This window comes from Neoarius graeffei, chromosome 9 (assembly GCF_027579695.1).
Source record: "Neoarius graeffei isolate fNeoGra1 chromosome 9, fNeoGra1.pri, whole genome shotgun sequence".
In the NCBI taxonomy this organism is placed as follows: Eukaryota; Metazoa; Chordata; class Actinopteri; order Siluriformes; family Ariidae; genus Neoarius; species Neoarius graeffei.
The window spans coordinates 60,534,897-60,561,633 of record NC_083577.1 but is presented as its reverse complement, the minus strand read 5'-3'; the positions used below and the strand labels follow the sequence as shown (position 1 = coordinate 60,561,633).

The window sequence follows — 26,737 nt, the reverse complement described above, 5'->3', positions numbered from 1 at the left end:
ACAACACATGTTCTGACAGGAGGACTGTCTTTGGATCCGGCATAGCTACTAGTAGACCCCCTCCGGAATACTGCCACAGTGTTGCCAGATTGGGAGGAATCCCGCCCAGTTGGGCGGTTTCAAGTGCATTTTGGTGGGTTTTGAACATATTTTGGGCTGGAAAACGTCAGCAGTATCTGGCAACAGATACTGCTGACGTTTTCCAGCCCAAAATATGGCGGGAAACCTCCCAATCTGGCAACACTGTGTAGGCACTGCTGATGGTAGCAGCACACGTTTGTGCTGAACTGAACACCCAAGAGATTCTTTTAAGCTGGGAAGGGTGTCAAAACAATCCAAATCAAAGTGTTCCGAGCACAGGACGGATGCTGGTGAGGGCTCCCACTTGTCACGAGTGCGCCTGACTTGCTTCACCCACTTCGCATGCAGCTCGGGATCTCTGGGAAACTTGAATAAACTTACCCCATCCTTGTGGGTTTTGGAGCAAAAGCCGGCAACACAACGCGAAGGCATAATAACTAATAAATATATATATATATATATATATATATATATATATATATATATATATATAATACTAATAATGATAAACTGAACACCTGTCGCATCAACAATAAACTGGTAAGTTAGGAGGAAGGTTCTTTCGCTGACGTCATATAGCTCCTCCTCCTCTTTCGTCTCCTGGGTGCTGCAGCCCTGTCAAATTTGCCCAAATAGCCGCGTTTTTTATCATAACTTGTAAAATAGGCACCTTCGTGAATTAATATATGGATCATCGGGAATTACTTTTTATGTTATAAAACATCGCCAAAGATGTCAAAAACGTGTCATCAGCACTTTAAACCTGACAGTGCAGCCTGTTTACCACACAGTGCATATAGTGTATTTTGGGAGTTTTGTTATGTTTTATTCATGTTCAAAAGCAAAATGGAGTCTATCCAGTGAGCTCATGAAATCCTAGTGCAATACATTAAGTTCAAAAGATGTAACAGGTACAGAATACCCATAATGCACTGTAATATTTGGGGGGGGTGTTTGTTTATTAGATCAAGTCAAAAATCGTAATACATCAACATACATAGGGTACAAAAATACAAAAAATAAATCATAAAGAGGAATGGGGCGGCATGGTGGTGTAGTGGTTAGCGCTGTCGCCTCACAGCAAGAAGGTTCTGGGTTTGAGCCCCGTGGCCGACGAGGGCCTTTCTGGTTGCCTCTTTTCCACCAAATCAGTTCCAGGGCTGGTTCGGGGCCAGTGCTGGTGCTGGTTCACAACTCGTTCAACTTGCGAGCCAGCTGAGAACCAGTTTGCGTTTCCATCGCTCGCGGTGCAAAGGGAAGCCACGTCATTACGTCGCTGTATACGTCAGTTACGCCGTTGTATACGTCAGTTACGTCTTTGATTGATTGATTTGATTGATTTATTTCGCAATAGAAACATATACATAACGTGAACATATAATATAAATATAAATATTGCGGAGGATAACACAAAAAGTAAAAATACTTATTTCCATTGTGGTCCTCAAATAGGTAAACAAAATAGCACAAAATAAAATACAATAATAATAATACTAATAATAAATCACAATAAACTGAATAAATAAAGTCACTACGTTTGCATAAACCTTGGCGTGAATATCGAAGCGAAAACAACACGGAAGAAGCAACAACAACAATAATAATGGATGACTTCGTGTTTGTACAGCTGCGGCTTCTCATCGCTTAAAAATGGCGATCTTTCGCGGTCTTGTTGTTGGTCTTAACAACTCCGCCCCCCCCGCTGACGTAAGCGGTTCTTTCCTCTGGCCCAGCAGAGAGTTGGTGCTAGCCTGGAACTGGTTTTTCTGGCCCCAGAGCCAGTTCTTTGTCAGTGGAAACAGAAAACCCGGTTCCAAACTAAGCACTGGCCCCGAACCAGCCCTGGAACTGCTTTGGTGGAAAAGGGGCCTGCAATATTGTTACAATATTGCACATTGCCAGGACAACATGACATCACATATCGGAGACGTAAAACTTCCATGCTAGTGAGCGACTGTGACAATTTGTAAACAAACATGGGCGACAGGTTTCCTTCATTAAAAACAGAAGATTTTGAGAGAATTTTGGCTGCTAGGTCACTCCGTTGTGTGTAATTGTCGATGATGATTTTAAAAGTAGCTAAGTAAATTACACAGGGAAATTAATACTTAAATATGAGTGAAAAATACTGTAGTGAGGGCGGCACGGTGGTGTAGTGGTTAGCGCTGTCGCCTCACAGCAAGAAGGTCCGGGTTCGAGCCCCGTGGCCGACGAGGGCCTTTCTGTGTGGAGTTTGCATGTTCTCCCCGTGTCTGCGTGGGTTTCCTCCGGGTGCTCCGGTTTCCCCCACAGTCCAAAGACATGCAGGTTAGGTTAACTGGTGACTCTAAATTGACCGTAGGTGTGAATGTGAGTGTGAATGGTTGTCTGTGTCTATGTGTCAGCCCTGTGATGACCTGGCGACTTGTCCAGGGTGTACCCCGCCTTTCGCCCGTAGTCAGCTGGGATAGGCTCCAGCTTGCCTGCGACCCTGTAGAAGGATAAAGCGGCTAGAGATGATGAGATGAGACAAAGAGGAATGCAAATCTGCAAGCACGCAGAGAGTCCTGTCTGCTTTCTGGCTGTATAGTCCCATTAAAGTCTTCAGATAGATTTGATTTCATTTTTAAATGCAATGATTGAGGGTTCCCTATGGAATCAGTTTTGTGCCAAAATGTTCATACAATACTTTTGAAATATCAAACAAAAACGACAAATCAAAATACAAAAAAAGTCAATTTTTTTTAGACTGGCAAACAAATTATTCGTGTAATCGTGCAAAATATCAGTCTATTACTCTTCAGAACCCTTTTATTTTTGTTCCGCGTCTTTCTCAGTTTTGTTTGACGTAATTTATTTTGGTTGCGATTCCAGCTTTCTCGTTTGCGCTCCCTGACTTTTTGCTTGCAGTTTTGGCACAAACTTCACGTGTGGGTGGGCTGTCCAGGAATGCATTCCCATTGGCTAACTTGTGTTTGACTGACAGCTACGCTCAGCCATTCCCCGGAGGCTGTTGCGGCCATTCCCTACTCGGATTCTGGCGGACTGTTTGACGAGTGACCGATCCATTGACGGTAAACAAGGATCGAGTGGACTTCAGTGGCGACTATGATATTGAATTTACACTTTGTTGAATTAATTCAATATCATAGTCGCCACTGAAGTCCACTCGATCCCTGTTTACCGTCAATGGATCGGTCACTCGTCAAACAGTCCGCCAAAATCCGAGTAGGGAATGGCCGCGGCAGCCTCCGGGGGAATCGCTGAGCATAGCTGTCAGTCAAACACAAGTTAGCCAATGGGAATGCATTCCTGGACAGCCCACCCACACGTGAAGTTTGTGCCAAAACTGCAAGCAAAAAGTCAGGGAGCGCAAACGAGAAAGCTGGAATCGCAACCAAAATAAATTACGTCAAACAAAACTGAGAAAGACGCGGAACAAAAATAAAAGGTTTCTGAAGAGTAATAGACTGATATTTTGCACGATTACACGAATAATTTGTTTGCCAGTCTAAAAAAATTGACTTTTTTTGTATTTTGATTTGTCGTTTTTGTGTGATATTTCAAAAGTATTGTATGAACATTTTGGCACAAAATTGATTCCATAGCCCCCCCCCCCCCACACACACACACACACACTTACATTTGTGGATGTGGAATTTTCCTAACAGGATAAGATGATTTATGGTGAAAATGTGATTTTTACAAAAGGCTTCTTTCTCAAAAAACAAAACATCTTTTTGATTAAGTGTAACACTGCAGGACCATAACACACCACACATGTTCTCTACTTCAGTCCAGAAGTACCTTGTGTAAACGCATTCGTAAAATAAATGGGAAATAGTTTCAGTCATATTCTCACAGAAAACACAGGAGTTTGAAGTATCTCTAAATTTTTTTAACAAAGAGTTGGTAGGATAGAACATGTGTATTATTTTATAGTATATTTCTTTTATTATTTAATATAAAATCATTGACACAACATCAGACCCTGTCCCAATGGATTCCGTCAAAGATGCCGTCCCAATAGCTTTTGCAACGTGGAATAGCAGGTAGCTGCACTATTCGTCTTAACCATCTGTTATTGCATTTTCTATTTTTTATGCTAACACCATTCAGTGATCTCTCACTCTGTAGAGTAGACTGCTCGCAGGGAGCTTGAGGGCCTAGTATTCTAAGAAAACCGTCAGGAAGTGCAGCAAACACAGTACTGTATTCTCTAGGTTGTATTGGGATGGCAAATTTGTTTAAGAATTCAATATATGTAAGAAATTGGCCTTCGTTATTAATCAATTGAGAAATAAATAAAATTTTATTGGAGACCCACTTTTCAAAGTACATAGATTTGTTTTTAAAAGTGATAAGTTTCATCTCATCTCATTTCATTATCTGTAGCCGCTTTATCCTGTCCTACGGGGTCGCAGGCAAGCTGGAGCCTATCCCAGCTGACTACGGGCGAAAGGCGGGGTACACCCTGGACAAGTCGCCAGGTCATCACAGGGCTGACACATAGACACAGACAACCATTCACACTCACACCTACGGTCAATTTAGAGTCACCAGTTAACCTAACCTGCATGTCTTTGGACTGTGGGGGAAACCGGAGCACCCGGAGGAAACCCACGGGGAGAACATGGAAACTCCGCACAGAAAGGCCCTCGCTGGCAATAGACACAGACAACCATTCACACTCACATTCACACCTACGGTCAATTTAGTCACCAGTTAACCTAACCTGCATGTCTTTGGACTGTGGGGGAAACCGGAGCACCCGGAGGAAACCCACGCGGACACGGGGAGAACATGCAAACTCCACACAGAAAGGCCCTCGCCGACCACGGGGCTCGAACCCGGACCTTCTTGCTGTGAGGCGACAGCGCTAACCACTACACCACCATGCTGCCCAGTGATAAGTTTATTATTCTGAATTAAATGTTTGTGTGGTGAAAAATTATGTTTGTAAGTCAGAAGCCAACAAAGTAGAGCCTGTTTATGAAAGTTAGATAACTTAATAGGGAGTTTATCAACCTGAAAATTGCAGCGAAGCAAAAGTCCTATGCCACCAACTTTCTGGAAAATAAGATTTTGTAAAAGGTACCATAACTTGTTTTTGTTTTTTATATAATCTTTAATCCAGTTCACTTTGAAAATTTGTATTGGACGAATGAAAGTCTAGAACATTTAACCCTCCCTGATCACACGGGCTACCTAGCACTGTAATGTTTGTAGGGAATAGTGCAGAGGGCACCATTTCGTGTTTCATTGCAGTTGGTGCAAGTGAGCCTGAAGAAAAAAGATATATAGAGTCGTTTGTAGGATTTAACCAAACTAACATAATGGAAAACATCTGAAGTATTCATTAGTCAGTGTAATAACCAATACAATATTTTACTCATGAGGTTATTTGTGCTGATATGACTAGAAAGAAAGAAAGCACAACTTTATTCATCACACACTTGTGAAATTCCTCTCTGCATTTAACCCATCTGAAGCAGTGAACTCACACATGAGCAATGAGCACACACACACACACACACACACACACACACACACACACACACACACACACACACACACACAGCAGTGGGCGGCCATGCTAACAGCGCCCGGGGAGCAGTTGGGAGTTAGGTGCCTTGCTCAAGGGCACCTCAGCCCAAGGCCGTCCCATATTACAGTGCATATCACGGGTAAATTCAGGAGCAAGATCAATGTAATTCTCCTATTTTATATTAAACTTTGGTCAAATATCTGTAACATTCTGCATTCTCTGCAATTTTTTTAACCTTGCGCAATACCAGAAAAATTCAGTTGAAATCAAGCCATTTGGGGCGAATTGGTCCACCTCTGAAAAACTTGGCATTTGGATTTCCTGGTAAACATTGATTTTCGTGACGTCGCGTGCGGGACGCCTCCTTCTGAATCCTACGTCAGCGCTGGTTTGTTTATGAGAAAACGACCTGGTGGTTTTCTGCAAATTTCTTCAACGTTATCACATAATTATTAAAATGGTTAACAGATGTATCGTAGGAGGTAGGGTATTAGGCAGAAAAAGAAATTTACCAGTCAAAAATAATATTTTATATAATCCTGATAAGCGCCGCAGGTGCGAAGACGAGCGCTGCAGGCGCGAAGTCCCTCTAGGGGGGTCTGGGGGCATGCCCCCCCAGAAAATTTTTGAAATTTAGACTTCATTTCCTGCATTCTAGGACATTTTCAGGGTGAAATGGCATGTAATTTTTGATCAGAAATATTGCATATTTTTACTTTGTATTTTTTTCAGTTTCACTCCTGAATGTATCAGATGTATGTATGGTGTTTGATTTGGTAACAAAAGTGAAAAGAAAATAAACAACAATGAATTGTATATAATCTTTTGATCTAGTTACAGTATTTAATAAAAAAAAAAAAACCAACAGTATTCTATTTTACCATACCCCAATGAAACCCCCTTGTTAATCAATGTATCACACATACCTTTTCTGTCTTTTTGTGGAAAAACGAATCAGTTTTTGTCACATTCAATTTGGGGCGTTTGTTGGGATTCATCTTGATCCAGAAGAGTGAGTCAGCAAAAAAAAATGTGGTTCTCCCGCCAAGAAAGAGGAAACTACAACGCAGGGTGTTTGGCAATTTTCGACCAATCAGAATTCGCGATTTATTCAGTCCGCATGTTACAAGATTCAGTGCGGGCCAAAATGGCGGAAACGATGAAATATTCTGATTTTTCATTTCAAGTTTTCAGTATTTTTCGTATTAAACTGTGTTTCTTACGATTTGTAAATGATGGCGGAACCACACACGGACTGGCCATCGGGAGTAGCGGGAGTTTTCCCAGTGGGCCGGTGGTTCAGTGTGGGCCAGCGGAGAAAAAAAAAAAAAACAGTTGCGCGCTGGCCTTTAATATGATAAGCAATGTTAACAGTTTCTTTAACAAACTGTTAACATTGCTTATCATATTAAAGGCCAGCGCGCAACTGTAATAAGCAATGTTAACAGTTTGTTAAAGAAACTGTTAACATTGCTTATCATATTAAAGGCCAGCGCGCAACTGTTTTTTTTTTTTTTTTTCTCCGCCGGCCCACGCTGAACCACCAGCCCACCGGGAAAACTCCCGCTACTCCCGATGGCCAGTCCGTGTGTGGGCGGAACATAACTGGTTTTATCGGACGACATGTGGGAGTATTCATGTGCGAAAATTTTCGGCATTATCGTCCGTTTCAGTATCCGTCTGTGTGTATACTTGCCCGTTGAAATCGGCAATCACCCGTCAAATTTACGGGTGGACGGGTCTCTGCCTAATACCTTAGTAGGAGGGTGTAGCAACACCAATCTTGATGGGATTAGTACTCATCGTTTTCCAAAAGACCGGACAATGAGAGAGAAATGGGAGCGCTTGGTCTACACAGGCTGTGCACTGAAACCGTGCAAGCTCGCGCAGCCTGCTGGCGCTTCCGCAGATAACGTCACGAATCTGGCTCCAGACTCCCTTGGGATTTTTCCAGACGCGTTTTGTTATTTTATTTTTTTCTGCTGTAGACAGATGGCCTTGTGCAAAATTACCCTTCTGGATGAGTGTGTAAAGGGACATACTTTCATATTTAAAAAAAAATGAAATTGGTCCAGAATATGCACTTTAAAGGTCATAGGCAAGGGTCGGAGGTGGAACGTAGAATATCAACTTTATTTTCTAGAAGAATGACCCAGAAAGTGAATTCAATATTCCTGGTGTCTAATTTGCACCCTAAAATTGAATAAAACGGTTAAAACATACTGGTTTGTGCAAGTTCCGAAGGTTTGTTTACATCTCACTTATGCGTACTTTTACCGCCAGGGGGCAGTTGTCGTGACGTCATTCACGGCAAATAGACCGGGAGCAGTTCTGTGTTTATTTGCGAACCGAGCACACGTGTACAGACTTTGGTCGTGAGAGGTTGTGTAAAATGTCTGAAAGCGAGAGTGATTTTGAAGTAGGAACTCTCCAAATTGAATATCGAGAGGTGAAACCATATATGTATGAACCTATGGCCGTTGCGAAGCAATCGGTGAATGTGGCTCACTGGTTTGACCATGCGGCCTTGGAATCGGACAGCGACTCGGCCAACTCTGATCTCGGTGACCCCGGACCTCAGCAAGACTCGCACCCAAATGATTTATCCTGGTAGTTATGATAAATTCTTACTTTCATCATAATACTAAATAAGAGCCCTTTTGAAGAATAATTAAACCACACGGGCACACACATAATCCCTATAATATAACGTGGATTCATTTATATTGCTAATATAATATGTTGCTAATAGTAATACAAGCATTATACTATTTATAGCCTACTCTAAGTGAGGAAATATCCCTTTGTCTCATTTCCACAATGATTGTACAAGATCCCTCAGGATTCTTGACTTGTCAATTGCAAGCAAAGGTAAAAATGTTTACCTCCAATCTTCTCCTTTTTGCTTGAGCATTGCTGCTCCTTTTCTTCTTTGACTGCTTGATTTTGTGTTCGAATTTTGCTGGAACAGTGTCAGGTTTGAGCCTTCTCTGTCCGACACTGAGACCTAAACTCTCCAACAGGTGAGGATTCTTCAAAAAGTGATCAGAGCACAGAGTGGCGTATTTACCTGGCTGCCAACCCTCTCGCTTCACGCGCACAATCCACTCTCTCTGCCTCTTCTCCTCTCTCGGAAAAAGGTAAAAACTTCTTCCTGAACCGGTCCCGTTGTTACAGTTCACTGCACAACAATAAGGCATGGTTTTTCTTTGGAAATTCCCGAACTCACGTCTGCACTGAAGCCGAACGGCAATGTAAGTAAACGGAAGTGGACTCAACTCAAGCGATTTGTTTGCCATGAATGACGTCACGCGCCAAGTGGTCACGAAAATCGTCGAGCAGGAATTCGCCGCGATCCGCGCTAACTTATTCTAACTTATTTTAATTATTACTTATTAACAATACTTCTTGGGACCAGAAGAAAATTACAGAGGGTTTTTTAACATATAAAGTTTCAAATGTGCATAAATTGAAAACCTTTGCCTATGACCTTTAACCTAACCGTATGTCTTTGGACTGTGGGGGAAACCAGAGTCCCTGGAGGAAACCCACACAGACACGGGGAGAACATGCCAACTCCACACGGAAAGGCCCCCGCTGGGCTCGAACCCAGAACCTTCTTGCTGTGAGGTGACAGTGCTAACCACTACACCACCGTGCTGTGGTGGTATAAGCAAATAAATGGCGATGGGAAAACTTCATTAGTTCATTAGGAACAACTTTATCCTTGTTGTGGACGTTGAACCTATTCCAGGAACACTAGGTGCAACGTGGAAACACAGGGGTGTGGGGGGGGGGTCACACACTGACTGGCAGCCTGAGTACATACCCGCAGGTTTGTAAATGAAAAAATACATTTGGGAAAATAACGCGGTCTTTGCATCATTCTTTCATCTCATGTTGCGAGCTGCTGAGATGTCGGACAATGATCAGGCCAAATCAGCTTTATCCGGCAGTGTGTCGATGTACGACATCTTGCCCTCGTCAACCGATGCAGATCTCTCTATTCTTGTTGTCTTACTGTTCATCGGCCAAAATGTTTCTAAGTAAAAGGCGTTGTGGATGACGAATGGCAAATATGTCAACAATCTTGTCAATGTCGATCGCTCTGCCATAGTGTATGTTCATCATCGCCAGTCCCGACTGCCACTCTGTGGTCACGGTGCTTCGCAGGCATGTCTTCAGGCATTTTAATGACAAGCTATGGAACGCTACTGAGAGCGGTAGGTGCTTCGTAATCTTCAAGATTATTTCATCTGGCAAATCAAGAAAGCCTACATCGACCAAAAAGAATGGTTGAGCTTCCTGACCGTACTAATGTTTTGGGCTAATTCTATCAAACCAAACAACAGCGACCATAGCATAAGCAAACCAAGCTCACTCACCAGCAACTGCCTCTTGGGCCGATGTTTCTTGGTCTGCCGAAGGCAATGATACATCTTGTTTTGAGTCTGTTTTATCATAAAAAAATTGACTTAGTACTAGAATAGTCTCGTCTCGTCTTGTCTCATCTTCATCCACTTATCCGGGGCCGGGTCGCGGAGGCAGCAGTCTGAGCATGGAAGCCCAAACTTCCCTCTCCCCAGACACCTCGGCCAGCTCCTCGGGAAGAACACAGAGGCGTTCCCAGGCCAGCCAAGAGACATAGTCCCTCCAGCGTGTCCTGGGTCTTCCCCGGGGCCTCCTCCCGGGGGGACATGCCTGGAACACCTCCCCAGGGAGGTGTCCAGGAGGCATCCGAAAGAGATGCCTGAGCCACCTCAGCTGATTCTTCTTGATGTGGAGGAGTAGTGGCTCTACTCCGAGCTCCTCCCAAGTGACTGTGCTTCTCACCCTATCTCTAAGGGAGTGCCCAGCCACCCTGCGAAGGAAACTCATTTCAGCTGCTTGTATCCGCGATCTTGTTCTTTCGGTCATTACCCAAAGCTCATGACCATAGGTGAGAGTCGGAACGTAGATCGACTGGTAAATCGAGAGCTTCGCCTTTTGGCTCAGCTCCTTCACCACGACTGACCGGTAAAGCGACCCCGTCACTGCGGAGGCTGCACTGATCCGCCTTTCGATCTCACGCTCTATCCTTCCCTCACTCGTGAACAAGATCCCGAGATACTTAAACTCCTCCACTTGAGGCAGGACTTCTCCACCAACCTGGAGTGGGCAAGCCACCCTTTTCTGGTCGAGAACCATGGCCTCGGATTTGGAGGTGCTGATTCTCATCCCAGCCGCTTCACACTCAACTGCAAACCGCCCCAGTGCATGCTGAAGGTCCTGGTTTGAAGAAGCCAACAGGACAACATCATCCGCAAAAAGCAGAGATGAAATCCTATGGTTCCAAACAGGATTCCTTCTGGCCCCTGGCTGCGCCTAGAAATTCTGTCCATAAAAATTATGAACAGAACTGGTGACAAAGGGCAGCCCTGCCGGAGTCCAACATGCACTGGGAACAGGTCTGACTTACTGCTGGCAATGCGAACCAGACTCCTGCTCCGTTCGTACAGGGACTGGACAGCCCTTAGCAAAGAGCCCCGAACCCCATACTCCCGAAGCACCCCCCACAGAATACCACGAGGGACACAGTCGAATGCCTTCTCCAGATCCACAAAGCACATGTGGACTGGTTGGGCAAACTCCCATGAACCTTCGAGCACCCTATGAAGGGTATAGAGCTGGTCCAGTGTTCCACGACCAGGACGAAAACCGCATTGTTCCTCCTGGATCCAAGGTTCGACTATTGGCCGAATTCTCCTCTCCAGCACCCTGGAGTAAATCTTCCTGGGGAGGCTGAGAAGTGTGATTGGAGCACACTCTCCGGTCCCCTTTCTTAAAAAGAAGGACCACCACCCCGTCTGCCACTCCAGAGGCACTGTCCCCGACTGCCACACGATGTTGCAGAGGTGTGTCAGCCAAGACAGCCCCACAACATCCAGAGACTTGAGATACTCAGGGCGGATCTCATCCACCCCCGGTGCCTTGCCACCAAGGAGCTTGCAAACCACCTCAATGACTTCGGCTTGTGTAATGGACGAGTCCACCTCTGAGTCATCAGCCTCTGCTTCCTCAATGGAAGACGTGACGGTAGGATTGAGGAGATCCTCGAAGTATTCCTTTCACCGCCCAACGATGTCCCCAGTCGAGGTCAACCGCTCCCCACCCGCACTGTAAACAGTGTTGGCAGAGTACTGCTTCCCCATCCTGAGGCGCCGGACGGTTTGCCAGAATTTCTTCGAGGCCGACCGATAGTCCTCCTCCATGGCCTCACCGAACTCCTCCCAGTTCTGAGTTTTTGCCTCCGCAACTGCCCGAGCTGTGGCACGCCTGGCCTGCCGATACCCGTCAGCTGCCTCAGGAGTCCCAGAGGCCAACATGGCCCGATAGGACTCCTTCTTCAGCTTGACGGCATCCCTTACTTCCGGTGTCCACCACCGGGTTCGAGGATTGCCGCCATGACAGGCACTGGAGACCTTGCAGCCACAGCTCCAAACAGCCGCGTCTACAATGGAAGTAGAGAACATGGTCCACTCAGACTCAGTGTCCCCCGCCTCCCTCGGAAGCTGGGAGAAGCTCTCCCGGAGGTGGGAGTTAAAGACCTCCCCGACAGAGTGCTCGGCCAGACGTTCCCAGCAGACCCTCACCATACGTCTGGGCTTGCCAGGTCTGTCTGGCTTCCTCCTCCGCCAGCGGATCCAACTCACCATCAGGCGGTGATCAGTTGACAGCTTAGTCCCTCTCTTCACCTGAGTGTCCAAGACATAGGGCCGGAGATCAGATGAAACGACAACAAAGTCGAACATCGATCTCCGACCTAAGGTGTCCTGGTGCCACGTGCACTTATGGACACCCCTATGCTCGAACATGGTGTTCATTATGGACAAACCGTGACTAGCACAGAAGTCCAATAACAAAACACCACTCGGGTTCAGATTGGGGAGGCCGTTCCTCCCAATCACGCCCCTCCAGGTGTCACTGTCGTCGCCCATGTGAGCATTGAAGTCCCCCAGTAGAACAATGGAGTCCCCAGTCTGAGCACCTCTCAGTACCTCTCTCAGGGACTCCAAGAAGGCCGGATACTCTATACTGCTATTCGGCCCGTAGGCACAAACAATAGCAAGAGCCATCTCCCCGATCCGAAAGCGCAGAGAGGCGACCTTACGGCCACAAGGTCAACATAGCTTTACCCCCCTACATTCACTGGGGTAAACTCCAACACATGGCGGCTGAGCTGGGGAGCTATAAGCAAGCCCACACCAGCCTGCCGCCACTCACCGTGGGCGACTCACCGTGGGCGAGAAGTGGAGAGTCCAGCCCCTCTCGAGGAGCTGGGTTCCGGAGCCCAAGCTGTACGTGGAGGTGAGCCCGACTATCTCTAGCCGGTACCTCTCAACCTCCTGCACAAGCTCAGACTCCCCTCCCCCGCAGCGAAGTGACATTCCATGTCCCAACAGCTAGCCGCTGTGTTTGGGGATCAGGTCGTCGAGGCCCTTGCCTTCGACTGCCGCCTAATCCACACTGCACCGGCCCCCTATGGCTACCTCTGTGGGTGGTGAACCCACAGGGGGTTGGGCCCATGTCACCGCTTCGGGCTGAGCCCGGCCGGGCCCTGTGGGCAAAGGCCCAGCCACCAGGCACTCGCATACAAGCCCCAACCCTGGGCCTGGCTCCAGGGTGGGGCCCCGGCTGCGCCATACAGGGCGACGTCATGGTCCTTGTTCTTTTAATATCCATAAGAGGTTTGGTGAACTGCTCTTGGTCTGGCCTGCCACCTAGGACTTGTCTGCCTTGGGAGACCCTAACAGGGGCGTAATGCCCCCAACAACATAGCTCCTAGTATCATTCAAGCACACAAACCCCTCCACCACAATAAGGTGGCAGTTCTAGGAGGGGGTACTAGAATAGAACTATGAACTAGAACTTCTTTTTTTTGTTACATATTTTTCATAGTTTTCATAGTACTAGAATAGAACTATGAAAAATATGTAACAAAAAATAATTACCATTGCTAGTTTTAGGTAGCTTAGAAACCAGCGCTTCCATTATTGCTGTTTCTTCCAGGTTTTCTTGATGATGTGCTCTAGAAACGGTGCACTAAAACTTCGCTTCAAAGCCACAAAATGCAACTTTGATGGAAAAAAATTATACATATAATAAATTGCTTACCTTTCTTCACATCGAAAGGAGGAAAGTTTCGCTTGTTCTGACATGGTGAATTATTAACACGAGGAAATACTCGTAATTCGCAACTAAAAAGACTGCAGCTACACTGGCAGCTTGACCATGTTTTCTAGTGCGATCGTGTTGTGCTTGCGCAGAACTGGGTTTTCACGCCCAAACCACAGGAAATCCATACAAGGTTATAGAAACCCTAATGAGGCTGAGGTGACAATCTAGTTTTTAAAAAATGTTAGAAAAATTACAGTTGGCGCTTTTCTGATATTCTTATGCGGCTATTGAAAAAATGTATGGTCTGATAAAGGGGGGGGGGGTCATGGACCCCCACCCCCCACCCCTGGAATACACCCTGAACCTTAGGCTGGTCCACCACAGGGCAAGCTGCATACACACATTCACCCCTAGGGGCAATTTAGAGTAGCTAGTCCACCTACAGTACTGGAGGAAACTCCAGCACACAGGGAACAGGGACACAGCAGACGCAGGGAATACATGGCACAGAAATTGAGAGTATTCCTTGGTTTCAGTCACGTGACTTTTCTTAGCAATTTCACTTCCGGTAAAATAGCTGGTGGTCTAGCAAACCAAAATGGCTGCCGTAGTGCAAACAACTAGCGATAATTTATCAGAGTATGCTCGTAATCTAGAAGCCACTGCTCGCTTTAGATAAATTCAGAAGATCGCTATGTGCAATGGAATCGACCCCTACAGTCTGGGAAAGAAGGATTTGTCATATGATCTCGAAAACTACCCTTCAGTCGAGTTCTCCGACATCTCGAACTATCTGGTGTTGCAGACATCCTTCTACACCGCAAAACAGATGAAAGCGTGGAAGAGTATGGAGGCTTACAACTTTTTTGTATGTGGCTGGGTAAAGGACCTCGCTATCAAGTCGCTGCCCAATGAATCCTGTATTGTTTTTGCCCGTGTAAGTATGTGTTTTTTTTGTTTGTTTGTTTTTGTTTTTTTAAGCTTTTTGTTTGCATCTTTACAACGAAGTGCCGCAAGTTGAAGTGTAAACAAACAACAGTTTGCTTGATTCTCACTTGTGTTGGCTCTTATCTCTCAGGTAAATCATTCACAAAGATCATCAGAAACCCCTTTAAAGACCTGGATCTTAGTTAAACAAGACAGAGAAGTGATCACGGCGCATTGTAACTGTATGGCTGGGTAAGAATTTTGTCGCGACCTTCATGCATATGGACTTTGTGAGGAGTAAACAAAGAAACAGCTGGGGACTTTAGCGCTTCATGAGTAAAAAAAGTACTGTAAAATAATGACACACAGCAAAAAAAGTACTTGGAAAACACTAAGGACATGGCTGGGAGGGAGATACAAACCTTTCGCAAAGTGATCACTGCAAACTCGAGCATGCTTCGACTTGGCTCCCTTCAATTTCAGTGAGAGGTTCAAAAGCCACCTTTCTTGACGTCTTTTTGTGAAATCCTGTGTTCGTTCACCCTTTTTTATAAATTCATGGGGAACCCTGAAGGAATTTTTATCAGTTTCACGGTTTGATCGATTCGAACAACCTAAAACAAGGCAAGCGTATGGCATTTTTCATGCGAGCAATGCACCATCATACAAACGCTTTGGTAGACCACCAGCAAAAATTTTGAATAACTAATGAGGCGGATGTGACGTCACGTGAAACCCAAGAATCCTAAGCTCAAGAGTGAACCAGGTGTGACACAGCAACACCACTGCACCACTGTGCTGCCCATACTATAGCATTCTTATTAAAATGCTAGGGTAGGTAATTTTTAGAAGCATTTTTATGTTTCTTGAAATTCTATTTACATCCTGAAAGCAATGAATAAATCAAATGCTATGACAATAAAAAAATCCATTAACTGTGACAGTTACAAGGCTGTAAAAAGCCCATTCACTCATTTTATTCAGTTCAAATGGAATGGTTGTCTGCCTGTCTACCTACCTGTGTGCACTCTGCTCGTGCACTCATTGCACACGAACGGAGTTTTCCACAAGGCGAGGTAGACGTATTGCTAAAGCTAGCAAGCTATTCGAAAACTGTGAATACTAACAGTAGCCATATTTGTTGTTTGCATTCATTATGATAATGTAAAGGGTTTTCTTACATGTGAATGAGACATGAGGTAGACTGATATGACAACTAATGCGCTATGCTGCCCCCATTCCCCTACTGTTGCTTCATCCTCCAGCAGTAATCAAGCAGTGCCCGTTCATGTGTTTTAGAGGGAGGGGTGGAATTTTTTATTTGGATGCTTTCAAAATCAAGCTTATTTTTTCTGGTTTCTCCAAAATTACCTACCCTAGCTTTAAATGTACAAATTTAGCAAAATCTAACATTATAGAAGACTTTCATTGATGTCACAGATTTTTGTTTATCACGCAGCGTCTGCTATATTGCCGGGCAAACAAAGAAACATCCACGATGGTTAAGTAATGAAAATCAAGACGACTGCAGTCAGTACAATCTCTCTGAAATGATTAAAAATGTATTTTCTATCAGCAGACTGCATTACATCCAGAAGCTGAAACATGCAGCAATCACAGATCCATAGAATATACCCACAAATGTGTTTATTTATTCTGCACACACACACCTCTCTCTCTCTCTCTCTCTCTCTCTCTCTCTCTCTCTCTCTCTCTCTCTGTACGCACGCACGCATGTATTAACTTCAGATGGATTAAATACCGAAGATGAATTTTGCTGTGTTCGAGTGTATGTGTGACAAAAATAAAGGCTGCTTCTTCTTAATTTACCCACAAATGTGTTTATTCCACTTGAAAATTGTTCGGCAAACCAGTTGCCGGATTTGGGATACTACAACATCCTGACCTATTTAGTATTTGGGATTTCTAAATACACCGGAGATGCTAAAAGCAGACAAAAGTACAGATGTCTACCCATATTTCGAGGCAGATTTCAGGCTGGAATGTTATGGGGAATTCCCAATAAAGAAAAATACCTTATCATGACAAAGGGAAACTCAAACATGGACTTCTAACAGTAATAAACAAGCCAGGGCCTAGAGCTCGCATATTTTATGGTGATTAGCCTCATCAGTATCAGTACAGAACAAGCATGCTGCTAGTTGAGCCAAGCATTAGGTCTAATAAAATATATTGTGTCCAAAGCCCACATCCAGATATACATTTTAACGTTGCACAGAGCTTTCACACTAACCTGATATAAAATGTTCTCCACACACAGAGGAATGTTTAGTTGGCATCGAGTCTTCCCGTTTAACTGCAGCTCACTATTTTTCTTGTCTTTCTGGGTTTGGTGGGAAGCAGTGAAAAGTTAAACCAGGCTTATCTCCACATCTGTTATTACATCCAAAAGCACTACAGGTCTCTGGCATTGTTCTTTTAGGTGTAACTTCTACAAGTTTATCTGTAGATGTTTACTGAATTTGGCTTACAGTCACTCACGTACACTTGTGCTGGTTGCTGGCAAACACAAAGTTTGCCCGGCAGCATGGCCACGTCAACAAATGCGCAGTTGCGATGATGTCACATTAAAATCCTCTATATAGTAATGCGCTTCATTATGCCTCCACCACCTTAAGTTGCAGGAGGCAGGGGACGTCGTGGCTCAGGTGGATAAGGCGCCATACCATAAATCTGGGGACCCGGGTTCGATTCCGACCCGAGGTCATTTCCCGATCCCTCCCCATCTCTTTCCCGCTCATTTCCTGTCTCTACACTGTCCTATCCAATAAAGGTGGAAAAAGCCCAAAAAAAATCTTAAAAAAAAAAAAGTTGCAGGAGGCATTATGTTTTCGGGTTGTCCGTGCGTGCGTCCGTCCGTCCTGAAACCTTGTGAATACGATATCTCAAAGGCTAATGAAAGGAATTTCACCAAACTTTCACCATTTGTGCACTTTGGGACAAACATGAACTGATTAGATTTTGAGGTTAAAAGGTCTAAGGTCAAGGTCACTGTGAGGTCAAATGTCTGTCCGAAAACCTTGTGAACACAATATCTCCAAGGCAAATGAAAGGAATTTCACCAAACTTTCACCATTTGTGCATTTGGGGACAAACATGAACTGATTAGATTTTGATGTTAAAAGGTCACAGGTCAAGATTACTGTGAGGTCGAATGTCCATCCCCAAACTTTGTGAACACCATATCTCAAAGACTAATTAAAGGGATTTCACCAAACTTTCACCATTTGTGCACTTTGGGACAAGGATGAAATGATTAGATTTTGAGATCAAGAGGTCTAAGGTCAAGGTCACTGTGAGGTCAAATTTCTGTCCGAAAACCTTGTGAACACAATATCTCCAAGGCAAATGAAAGGGATTTCACCAAACTTTCACCATTTGTGCATTTGGGGACAAAGATAAACTGATTAGTTTTGAGATCAAAAGGTCTAAGGTCAAGGTCACTGTGAGGTCAAATGTCTGTCCGAAAACCTTGTGAACACATCTCCAAGACAAATGAAAGGAATTTCGTCAAACTTTCACCATTTGTGCACTTTGGGACAAAGATGAACTGATTAGATTTTGAGGTTAGAAGGTCACAGGTCAAGATTACTGTGAGGTCAAATGTCCGTCCCCAAATCACAACTTAATAAGGCGTATAGTCTACCAGGCGGAGGCATCCCCATCAACGCCGTTGGCGTCGAGTTCTATCTAGTTTTGGAACATATGTTTTTTGTGAAGGAATACAATTAAGTTGTTGTGTGTGTGTATTTTATATATAATATAAAATACACACACACCACTTTTACTAAGGTATATGACTATTCACTGATACTTCACAGTTCTCTGCATCAAATGAAAGCGCGAAAATGAGAGGATGGCTAAAGATGACGGTGTTTGCTGTAGTCCATGGTGTTGGGTATGTTCCCTGCAGATGTCTCAGTGGACGACCTCCTGCACCACTTGGAGGCAGAATCCTCACCAACTCTAAGGACATCTTCCAGCATAATATGTGGTATTTGTTTGTAGTAACATTGCATCATTTTAATTTAGTCAAGGGCCATAATAATGTTTACTATAGCAGAACTAGAGGACAAAGAATATTTTTCGAAGTTTAGATTCAACCCATGTTATTCATACCTTAACCTTATTCATGATTAGAGGTAAACTAAAGCACTGGTTTATCTAAGAAGGGCATGTTTCTGCTGCTGTGCTGTAGGGACCATGTTCATTGGTCACCAGAGGAGATGGAACAAGCCAGACAAAAAGCAGAGGAGAACTCCCGAGAACAGATTCCAGTAGAAGAGCAAGGTAAGACAAATATTTTAATTAATTTTAGAACCACTGAATGCATATATAAGCATGTACTAGATGACCAAAAGTTTGTGGACATCACACCCATATTGAATACCCCATTCCAGATTTAGTCCCCCTTTGTTGTTATAATAACCTCCACTCTTCTGGGAAGGCTTTCCATTAGATTTCAGAGCATGGCTGTGGGGATTTGTGCTCATTCAGCCACAAGAGCATTAGTGAAGTCAGGCATTGATGTTAGGTGAGGAGGACTGGGGCACAGTCAGCATTCTACAGCATTTCATCCCAAAGGTGTTCAGTGGGGTTGAGGTCGGGGCTCTGCTCTGTACGGGCCACTTGAGTTCTTCCAGTTTATCCTTGGCAAACCAAGTCTTCATGGGCTTTGTTTTGGGCACAGGGGCATTGTCATGCTGGAACAGCTTTGGGCCACTTATGCCCCTTTTCCACCAAAGCAGTTCCAGGGCTGGTTCGGGGCCAGTGCTTAGTTTGGAACCAGGTTTTCTGTTTCCAGTGACAAAGAACTGGCTCTGGGGCCAGAAAAACTGGTTCCAGGCTAGCACCAACTCTCTGCTGGGCCGGAGGAAAGAACCGCTTACGTCAGCGGGGGGGCGGAGTTGTTAAGACCAACAACAATAACAAGAGCGCGAAAGATCGCCATTTTTAAGCGACGAGAAGCAGCAGCTGTACAAACGCGAAGTCATCCATTATTATTGTTGTTGTTGCTGCTGCTGCTTCTTCTGTGTTGTTTTTGCTTCGATATTCGCGCCAAGGTTTATGCAAACGTAGCGACGTAACTGATGTATACAGCGACGTAACTGACGTATACAGCGACGTAATGACGTGGCTTCCCTTAGCACCGTGAGCTATGGAAAAGCAAACTGGTTCTCAGCTGGCTCGCAAGTTGAACGAGTTGTGAACCAGCACCAGCACTGGCCCTGAACCAGCCCTGGAACTGATTTGGTGGAAAAGGGGTATTAGTTGCGATTAAGGGACATTGTAATTCTACAGCATACAAAAACATCCAATACAAGTGTGTGCTTGTTGCAATGGTTTGGGGAAGAACCACGTATGTGTGTGATGGTTGTGTGTCCACAAACCTTTGGCCATATTTTGCATCTTGAAGACTGTAATGTCGTAGATGAGCAGTTTGTGCAGTTTAATCCTTTTATATGCTTTCCAGTCAGGTATGTCAGAGACGCTAGCAAATATTGGGACAGATTTTACGAAATGCATCAAAACAAGTTCTTCAAAAATCGTCAGTGGCTTTTCTCTGAGTTTCCTGAGCTTTTGCCCCAGGGCTGTGACACAAGTCATACCCCAGAAGGTCAGGAGGCTTCGGTGCCACCGTATTCTGGGTTAAAAGAAACTCAGCACAGCAGGATGGAAAGCCAGCAGGGAGACTCTCACATTCTCAACCAAGACGTCCTGAGACAGAAGCTGCAGTGCACTGATTACCGTTCTGCAGTGCGTTCTCAAGAAGCTGCTGCTGCTTTCCCTGGGCAACATGCTTCTTTCAGAATACTGGAGGTTATTGTCTTTTCATACAGGCCTGTTCTTAAAGACAGCTATGGTCGTCTACTCTGTGACATGTTGTGTTTTTGCTACAGGTGGGCTGTGGTGCAGGCAACAGTGTGTTCCCTATCATCAATGCCATCAGGTTAGAAAAGCAGCCAATCCATTAATCTTTGTCTGAGATATTGTGAGCTCAAACGTGTCTTAAAATTGTGTTCAAGGCATGCATGCTTAATCAGGCGAAATACATTCTTTATTTCAAATTGTGCACTATATACAATATTTTTAAACTAGTATAAGAAAAAATGTCGCAGATCAAATACTAATGCTGTGCACTGAATAGCAGATTACTGTGCATTAATTGTAAAACAGAATGTTTAGTTCTAGTTTCAGTCTGTGATGTAACTAGCACATGCTTTCTCAAAGACAACTTATGCATCATATGGCCCTTTTCCACTACCCTTTTTCAGCTCACTTCAGCTCACTTCAGCCCGGCACGGCTCGCGTTTCGACTACCTCAGAGTGGCGCGACTCAGCTCGCTTCAGCCCTGCTTAGCACCCAAAACTCGCACGGTTTTGGAGTGGGGCTGAAGCGAGCCAAACCGAGCTGAGTGGGGCTGGGGGCGTGAGCAGACACTCCCCTGTGCACTGATTGGTGAGGAGGAGTGTCCTCACATGCCCACACACGCCCCGCGAGCACACTGGGATCTGTAAACACCGCAAACCCGGAAGAAGAATTACGAATTACGAGAATTTCTGAAGCCTTATGCGCCTCGCCTCATCTATACGCTCTTGCCAGTATCTGTTGGTGTTGTCAGTGACAACAAGCCACAGAACCAAGACCAGCAACACTAACGACTCCATGTCCTCCATGTTTATTGTTTACTATCCGGGTCGTGAGACTACCGCTTAAAAGCTCACTGATGTCACTGTTTGCGCCGCTTAACGACATCACGTGACGTCCACCCACTTTCGCTAACTCCACCCAATGTGTCCACCCACTTCCAGCCAGCACGGTTCAGCGCGGTTGTAGTTGAAATGCAACTCCAACAGCCCCACTCAGCTCGACTCAGCCCAACTCAGCACGGCACGGCTCAGCCCGACTCAGCCGCGTTTGTAGTGGAAAAGCGGCAATAGAGTGCCTTGTTTTGATTGGAGGAGATGCTAACTGCCCTCTTTTTGTTTCTTCTTGTAATTTAACTACTTGATTTTGTATATTCCTCAAACTGAAAAAAGAAAAGAGAATTAAATTGACAGTTTAATTAGGATAGAAGTACATCAGGTTAGTGAATGGGGAAAAAAAATGATGGGTAAAGTGTTCTCGTAATAGCGCTAAACATGCAGATTACAAGATCACCTGCAAGATGGAGAATATCTCAAACCTGCCCTTCACATAGAGATATCCACATAATACTAAAAATGTTGACTTGTCACTTTGCACCGTTTTATTTTTATAAGTAAACTGTATTTTCAGTCATCCTAGTCTGCTGCGCTCGCCCAAAATGTCTTGAGCTTTTTTTTTTGTATTATTTGAAATTTTTTTATTAAAATATTCCCTTTGAAAAATGTTTCCCAGCTCAAACATTGTCAGTCAGAAATCAGCAATATTAACAGCACTGAACATTTGCTGATTATCGGAGAACTGATTCAACAATTTTAATATAACTCAAATTGCTTCATTAATTGACTGATATAATGTATTCTGATATGATATTTATGATTTTTTTCTTTCATTCAGGGGCAGTGATGCATTCTTATACTGCTTTGACTTTTCTTCCAGAGCAATCCAGCTTGTCAAGGTGAATAACTTTTACATTTTCTTAATTTTGCCTGGAATTACAATCTTCAATTACATAATGTGGTGATCAAATGTAAGCAGCAGACCCTATCAGTGAAATGAAAACTGTCGTACACTCAGGGAGAAAACGGTGGGTCTCCTAAGCCTTCATTTTGTCTTATTTCCAACCACTTTGCCGACAGCAGATCAGTCAAAATGGCTGCCAGGTCGGGGTGTGTGTGTGTGTGCGCGCGCACGCGTATTGGCCCAGTGGATACTTGATGCTGTCAGAATGCAGAGGCTTTTATCAAATGGAGGCAGCAGGCTGCTAGCACAGTGAATGCATTTGATTGTGCACGCAACCTAAGGGGAGACACTGACATACTCAACTGTAACATATTTAAACAATAAATAAATGCCTAATTTGTTACAGAGCAGAAGAGTGTTTAAAAATAATCGGGTATGCCAAGCAAAGAGCTTGCGGTGTACAAAGTTTTCCGTGCTGTGAGTGTTTTCTGATCATTTCATTTCGTATTACCCTGTTTTCACATTGTAGAAACATTGACATTTCAGCTGACATTCAACTAAAAATGGAAATAAACTCATCCTGTTCATCACACTATTCATGTGCGTGATGGTCAGAGATGAGTCTGTGGCTGACTTCTGGTAAACAGGTACAAGTGACAAAAAGCTGGGTTTTGAAAATGATATAAAAATGTTTTTGTTGGGGGGCATCGTGGCTCAGGTGGATAAGGCGCCATACCATAAATCCGGGGACCCGGGTTCGATTCCGACCCGAGGTCATTTCCCGATCTCTCCCCATCTCTCTCTCTCTCCCGCTCATTTCCTGTCTCTACACTGTCCTATCCAGTAAAGGTGAAAAAAGCCCCCCAAAAAATCTTTAAAAAAAAAAAGTTTTTGTTAATGTTCTAAACTTGCTGCTTCCTGCCAAGCTCATGTTGGGTACAAAATGAGCCAGTTTACAAAAGGCGGGTATACACGTAGTTGTTGGTACATTTATTATATTTGTTTGTTTTATTACACATTAGATGCAAATTAAACTAATAAATAGCAGCACTTAAAATGTTGCACTTAATACGTACAGATCAGAAATATACTCCCGTTCAGGAAAGCCTGTAGTTTTCAGATCTTTATATAGTCAAAAATTTCCACATTTTGGCCATTTGAAGAGACCAAATATTTAACAATTATTCCACGAATCAAGTTGTACATGAGCTGATAGCTGACGAGATGCGTAGCCCAGAGTTGGCCATAAGCCATGTATGACAAGATTGAGTGGAATAATTGTTGTATTCTATCCACATTCATCGGAGTTTAAGAAACTGAGCTTTTTTATTTTTTGCAAATTCAGTAAATAAAAACTTTATACAAAATGTCCGACAAAATTTCCGCTTCAGCGGACTTTATAAAACCCTATTGATGGCTGCACGAATTGACTTTAGTGTTTTTTGTCTTTTTTTGTAGAGAGTGCCGTCTTGCTGTCGTGCCAAGGTATAGAATAGCTTTAGACATTTATTTAATTCTTCCTTGGACATTTCAGTTATATAATTTTCAAACTTCTTTGAGCTTTTGAACCAGTCTAAAAAAAATTCAACAAATTTTAATGCCTTAAAGATGAAGAATGTTAACAAACCGGCAAAATGACAGTAGCAAATTGTGCAAAATACTATAATAATAATTCTTGAAAAATAAAGATGCTCTTACCATCAAATACTTTCATTCCATATTTTGTTGCCCTTTTTTTGGTCTTTTTTGGGGTTTTGTTTTCAAGTTGAGTTTTTATTTCATCCTCAGTTGGTTCAGCAACACACTGCCATTTTGTTTTTCTCTACTCATGGTATATGAGCTGATAGCCTAGTAGTAGAGTAGCCAATCAGAGCACATGATTGCTTATATCCAGTGAATGTGGATGTAATAAATAACAATATTCCATGAATCTAAACTTATTGTTTATTAATTGATGTCATTATACATTTTAAAAATTCAGTAAATACTATAAATCTACAGCTTAACAATGACCTATAGGAAGGGTGCAGATAATGGAGATAATCTGTTTTAAGTATTTAACTCTCAGTATTTGATCTGTTGCTTCCATCTCTGCTTTTAACTTCAGTCTGAAAAAGCATGTTTATAGAAAGGCATTCCTGGATGGTTAATTTTGTTGTGTTTTTATGGCACCTTTTTACACCATTCAGGTTTAAACTATCTTAAATCTGTTTGTATTATGCGTACTTTGTTCTTTTCCTCTTCTTATTCTTCATTACCATTTTCTCCTTAATCTGTATATTTTATAAATAATTTTCCTTTATTTACTGTTTTGTTTTATTGAGAGAGTCATCTTTTTGTGCTTATCTGCTCTATTTTCTGTTTATTAATTTTGTTTTAATTAATCTGGTGTGTATTTTATCCACTTTGCACTTTTTTTTCCCCTTATTCTGTTTGCCTTGTTCTGCCTTTCGGAAAACACGTGCATAATGCTATTTAAATCAACTTTATTAAATTATTCATGCATTCATTCATCTTCAGTAACCACTTTATCATAATATGACTTTAGTATTCATATTTTCTAAAACCCCCTTAATTTGGTAGCTTATGTTTGGTCTTTTTTTTTTTTTCTTGTCCCCTCCCAGGAGCATCCAGACTACGATCCTGCAGTGTGTCATGCATTTGTACATGACATTTGTGATGATGTGTCCATGTTTCCCTTTCCTCATGAGAGTCTTGATGTTATTGGTATGGTCTTTGTGCTCTCCTCCATTCACCCTGAGAGGTATGCTGTCCATGTCTCTCTCTCTCTCTCTCTCTCTCTCTCTCTCTCTCTCTATCTATCTATCTATCTATCTATCTATCATATATACATATGTACAATTTATTTATTTTTTAACCAAGCACTGGTATTTTGCTGATGCAGTTAGTTAACATGGGAAAGGGGTACAAAAGACATTTTGTTGTAATCCAGGGAATATAAACGCTAAACATTTAGTGGACTTATAAAGCATGTATCAACTTAGATATGTGTAAATTGCAGACATTTTATCTTTATAGTCCGTCACCCTGAGTTGTGGTTCTAATATTATCCTCATTAAATATAAACGTTCCCCAGTGTTTTCCAAGCTCAGTGTAAAGGCTTTAGACAGCCGAATCCACTGCTTGAAAGATGTACTGGAAAATCCGGACCAATGTGAATGTCAGTTTACATATTTTACCACAGCCCTTAAGTATTTATGATTTATTTCTAAGAGAATTAAGTCTAACCAGGCAAGCATTTAGCAGGAAGCTCAGGCAGCCTGCTCTGTGTAACTGAACGTGATGGCTCTCTTCACAGAGCAAGCTGCTGTAGATTGCTGTACATCACTTCTGCACTGTGTCCGGGTTATGAGAGGAACTCCTCTTAGCTGTCTAAACAGCTCAGTCCTTAGCTGTCTTTAAATGTAGACTTGGGACTCTTCAATAATCAGCTAAAGATAAATTAGTTACCCATGAAAACATTTCTTTACTTTCCTTATGTATTTTTTAATCATTTAAAAACTTGTTTTCTATGATGATAATAATAATAATATTAATAATAATATTTATTTATAAAGCGCTAAAACTATGATACATATTCTAAAGCGCTGATACAGTCACAAAACAATCAAAAGTAAATAAAAAATAAATACATAAAACAAGTTCTATATAAAAAATTATCCAAGTCACAACTGGTATGCAAGACGAAAGAGATGTGTTTTTAGGGCCAGTTTGAAGTCATTTAATCCCTTTATCCCTCGGATGAGGGGTGGTAAAGTGTTCCACAGTTCTGGGCCTGCATGAGCAAATGCCTTGTTGCCAAAGGTTTTACAGTTTGTCTTCGGAACAACTAATACCATAATTTTACTTGATCGTAGGTTGTACGACGATTGACTGTGAGAGAGCAAAGACTTCAAATAGACTGGAGCAGTCCCATATATACCAGGGGCTTCAAAGTTTGGGAGAATAGCAGGGTACAAATAATTTACAGCAGGGTGCAAAATGGTAAAATGTCTGCCAGCGGCAGACATGATGCACGCAAAGCGTGCAGGGATATACAGTATAGATAGATAGATAGATAGATAGATAGATAGATAGATAGATAGATAGATAGATAGATAGATAGATAGATAGATAGATAGATAGATAGATATAGAGAGAGATATGCAAGTATGAATTTTTCATGGGGCGGGATGGTTTGGAACAGGTCATCTAAAATTGGGATAACATTTACCCGGGACGGGTATTTGAGGCGGGTCATCTAGCTTAAGCTTGATTAGCGTTGTTACGCACGCCAGTGTTTCCCACAGAAATTTTGGAGGCTATGGGGGAGGCGCAAGGGTTGTTTAAAATTGAGTGATATGTTAAATATTAAGTTATTACTGAAAAACTATTGATTAAAAAAACAGACACTG

The 26,737-nt window shown here is 43.1% G+C and overlaps 1 protein-coding gene across 1 annotated transcript in view; it reads left to right on the top strand.

The window, feature by feature from the left end:
• mettl8 (methyltransferase 8, methylcytidine) overlaps positions 1-26,737 on the top strand; it is a 45,273-nt gene that overhangs the window by 3,882 nt on the left and 14,654 nt on the right. Inside the window, exons 2-7 of the mRNA XM_060929997.1 lie at positions 18,535-18,707; positions 18,912-19,003; positions 20,187-20,533; positions 20,614-20,663; positions 22,257-22,317; positions 24,947-25,086. Of these exons, the coding sequence (XP_060785980.1) occupies positions 18,562-18,707; positions 18,912-19,003; positions 20,187-20,533; positions 20,614-20,663; positions 22,257-22,317; positions 24,947-25,086 (836 nt within the window). The 5' untranslated portion in view covers positions 18,535-18,561. The remainder of the gene's footprint in view (positions 1-18,534; positions 18,708-18,911; positions 19,004-20,186; positions 20,534-20,613; positions 20,664-22,256; positions 22,318-24,946; positions 25,087-26,737) is intronic.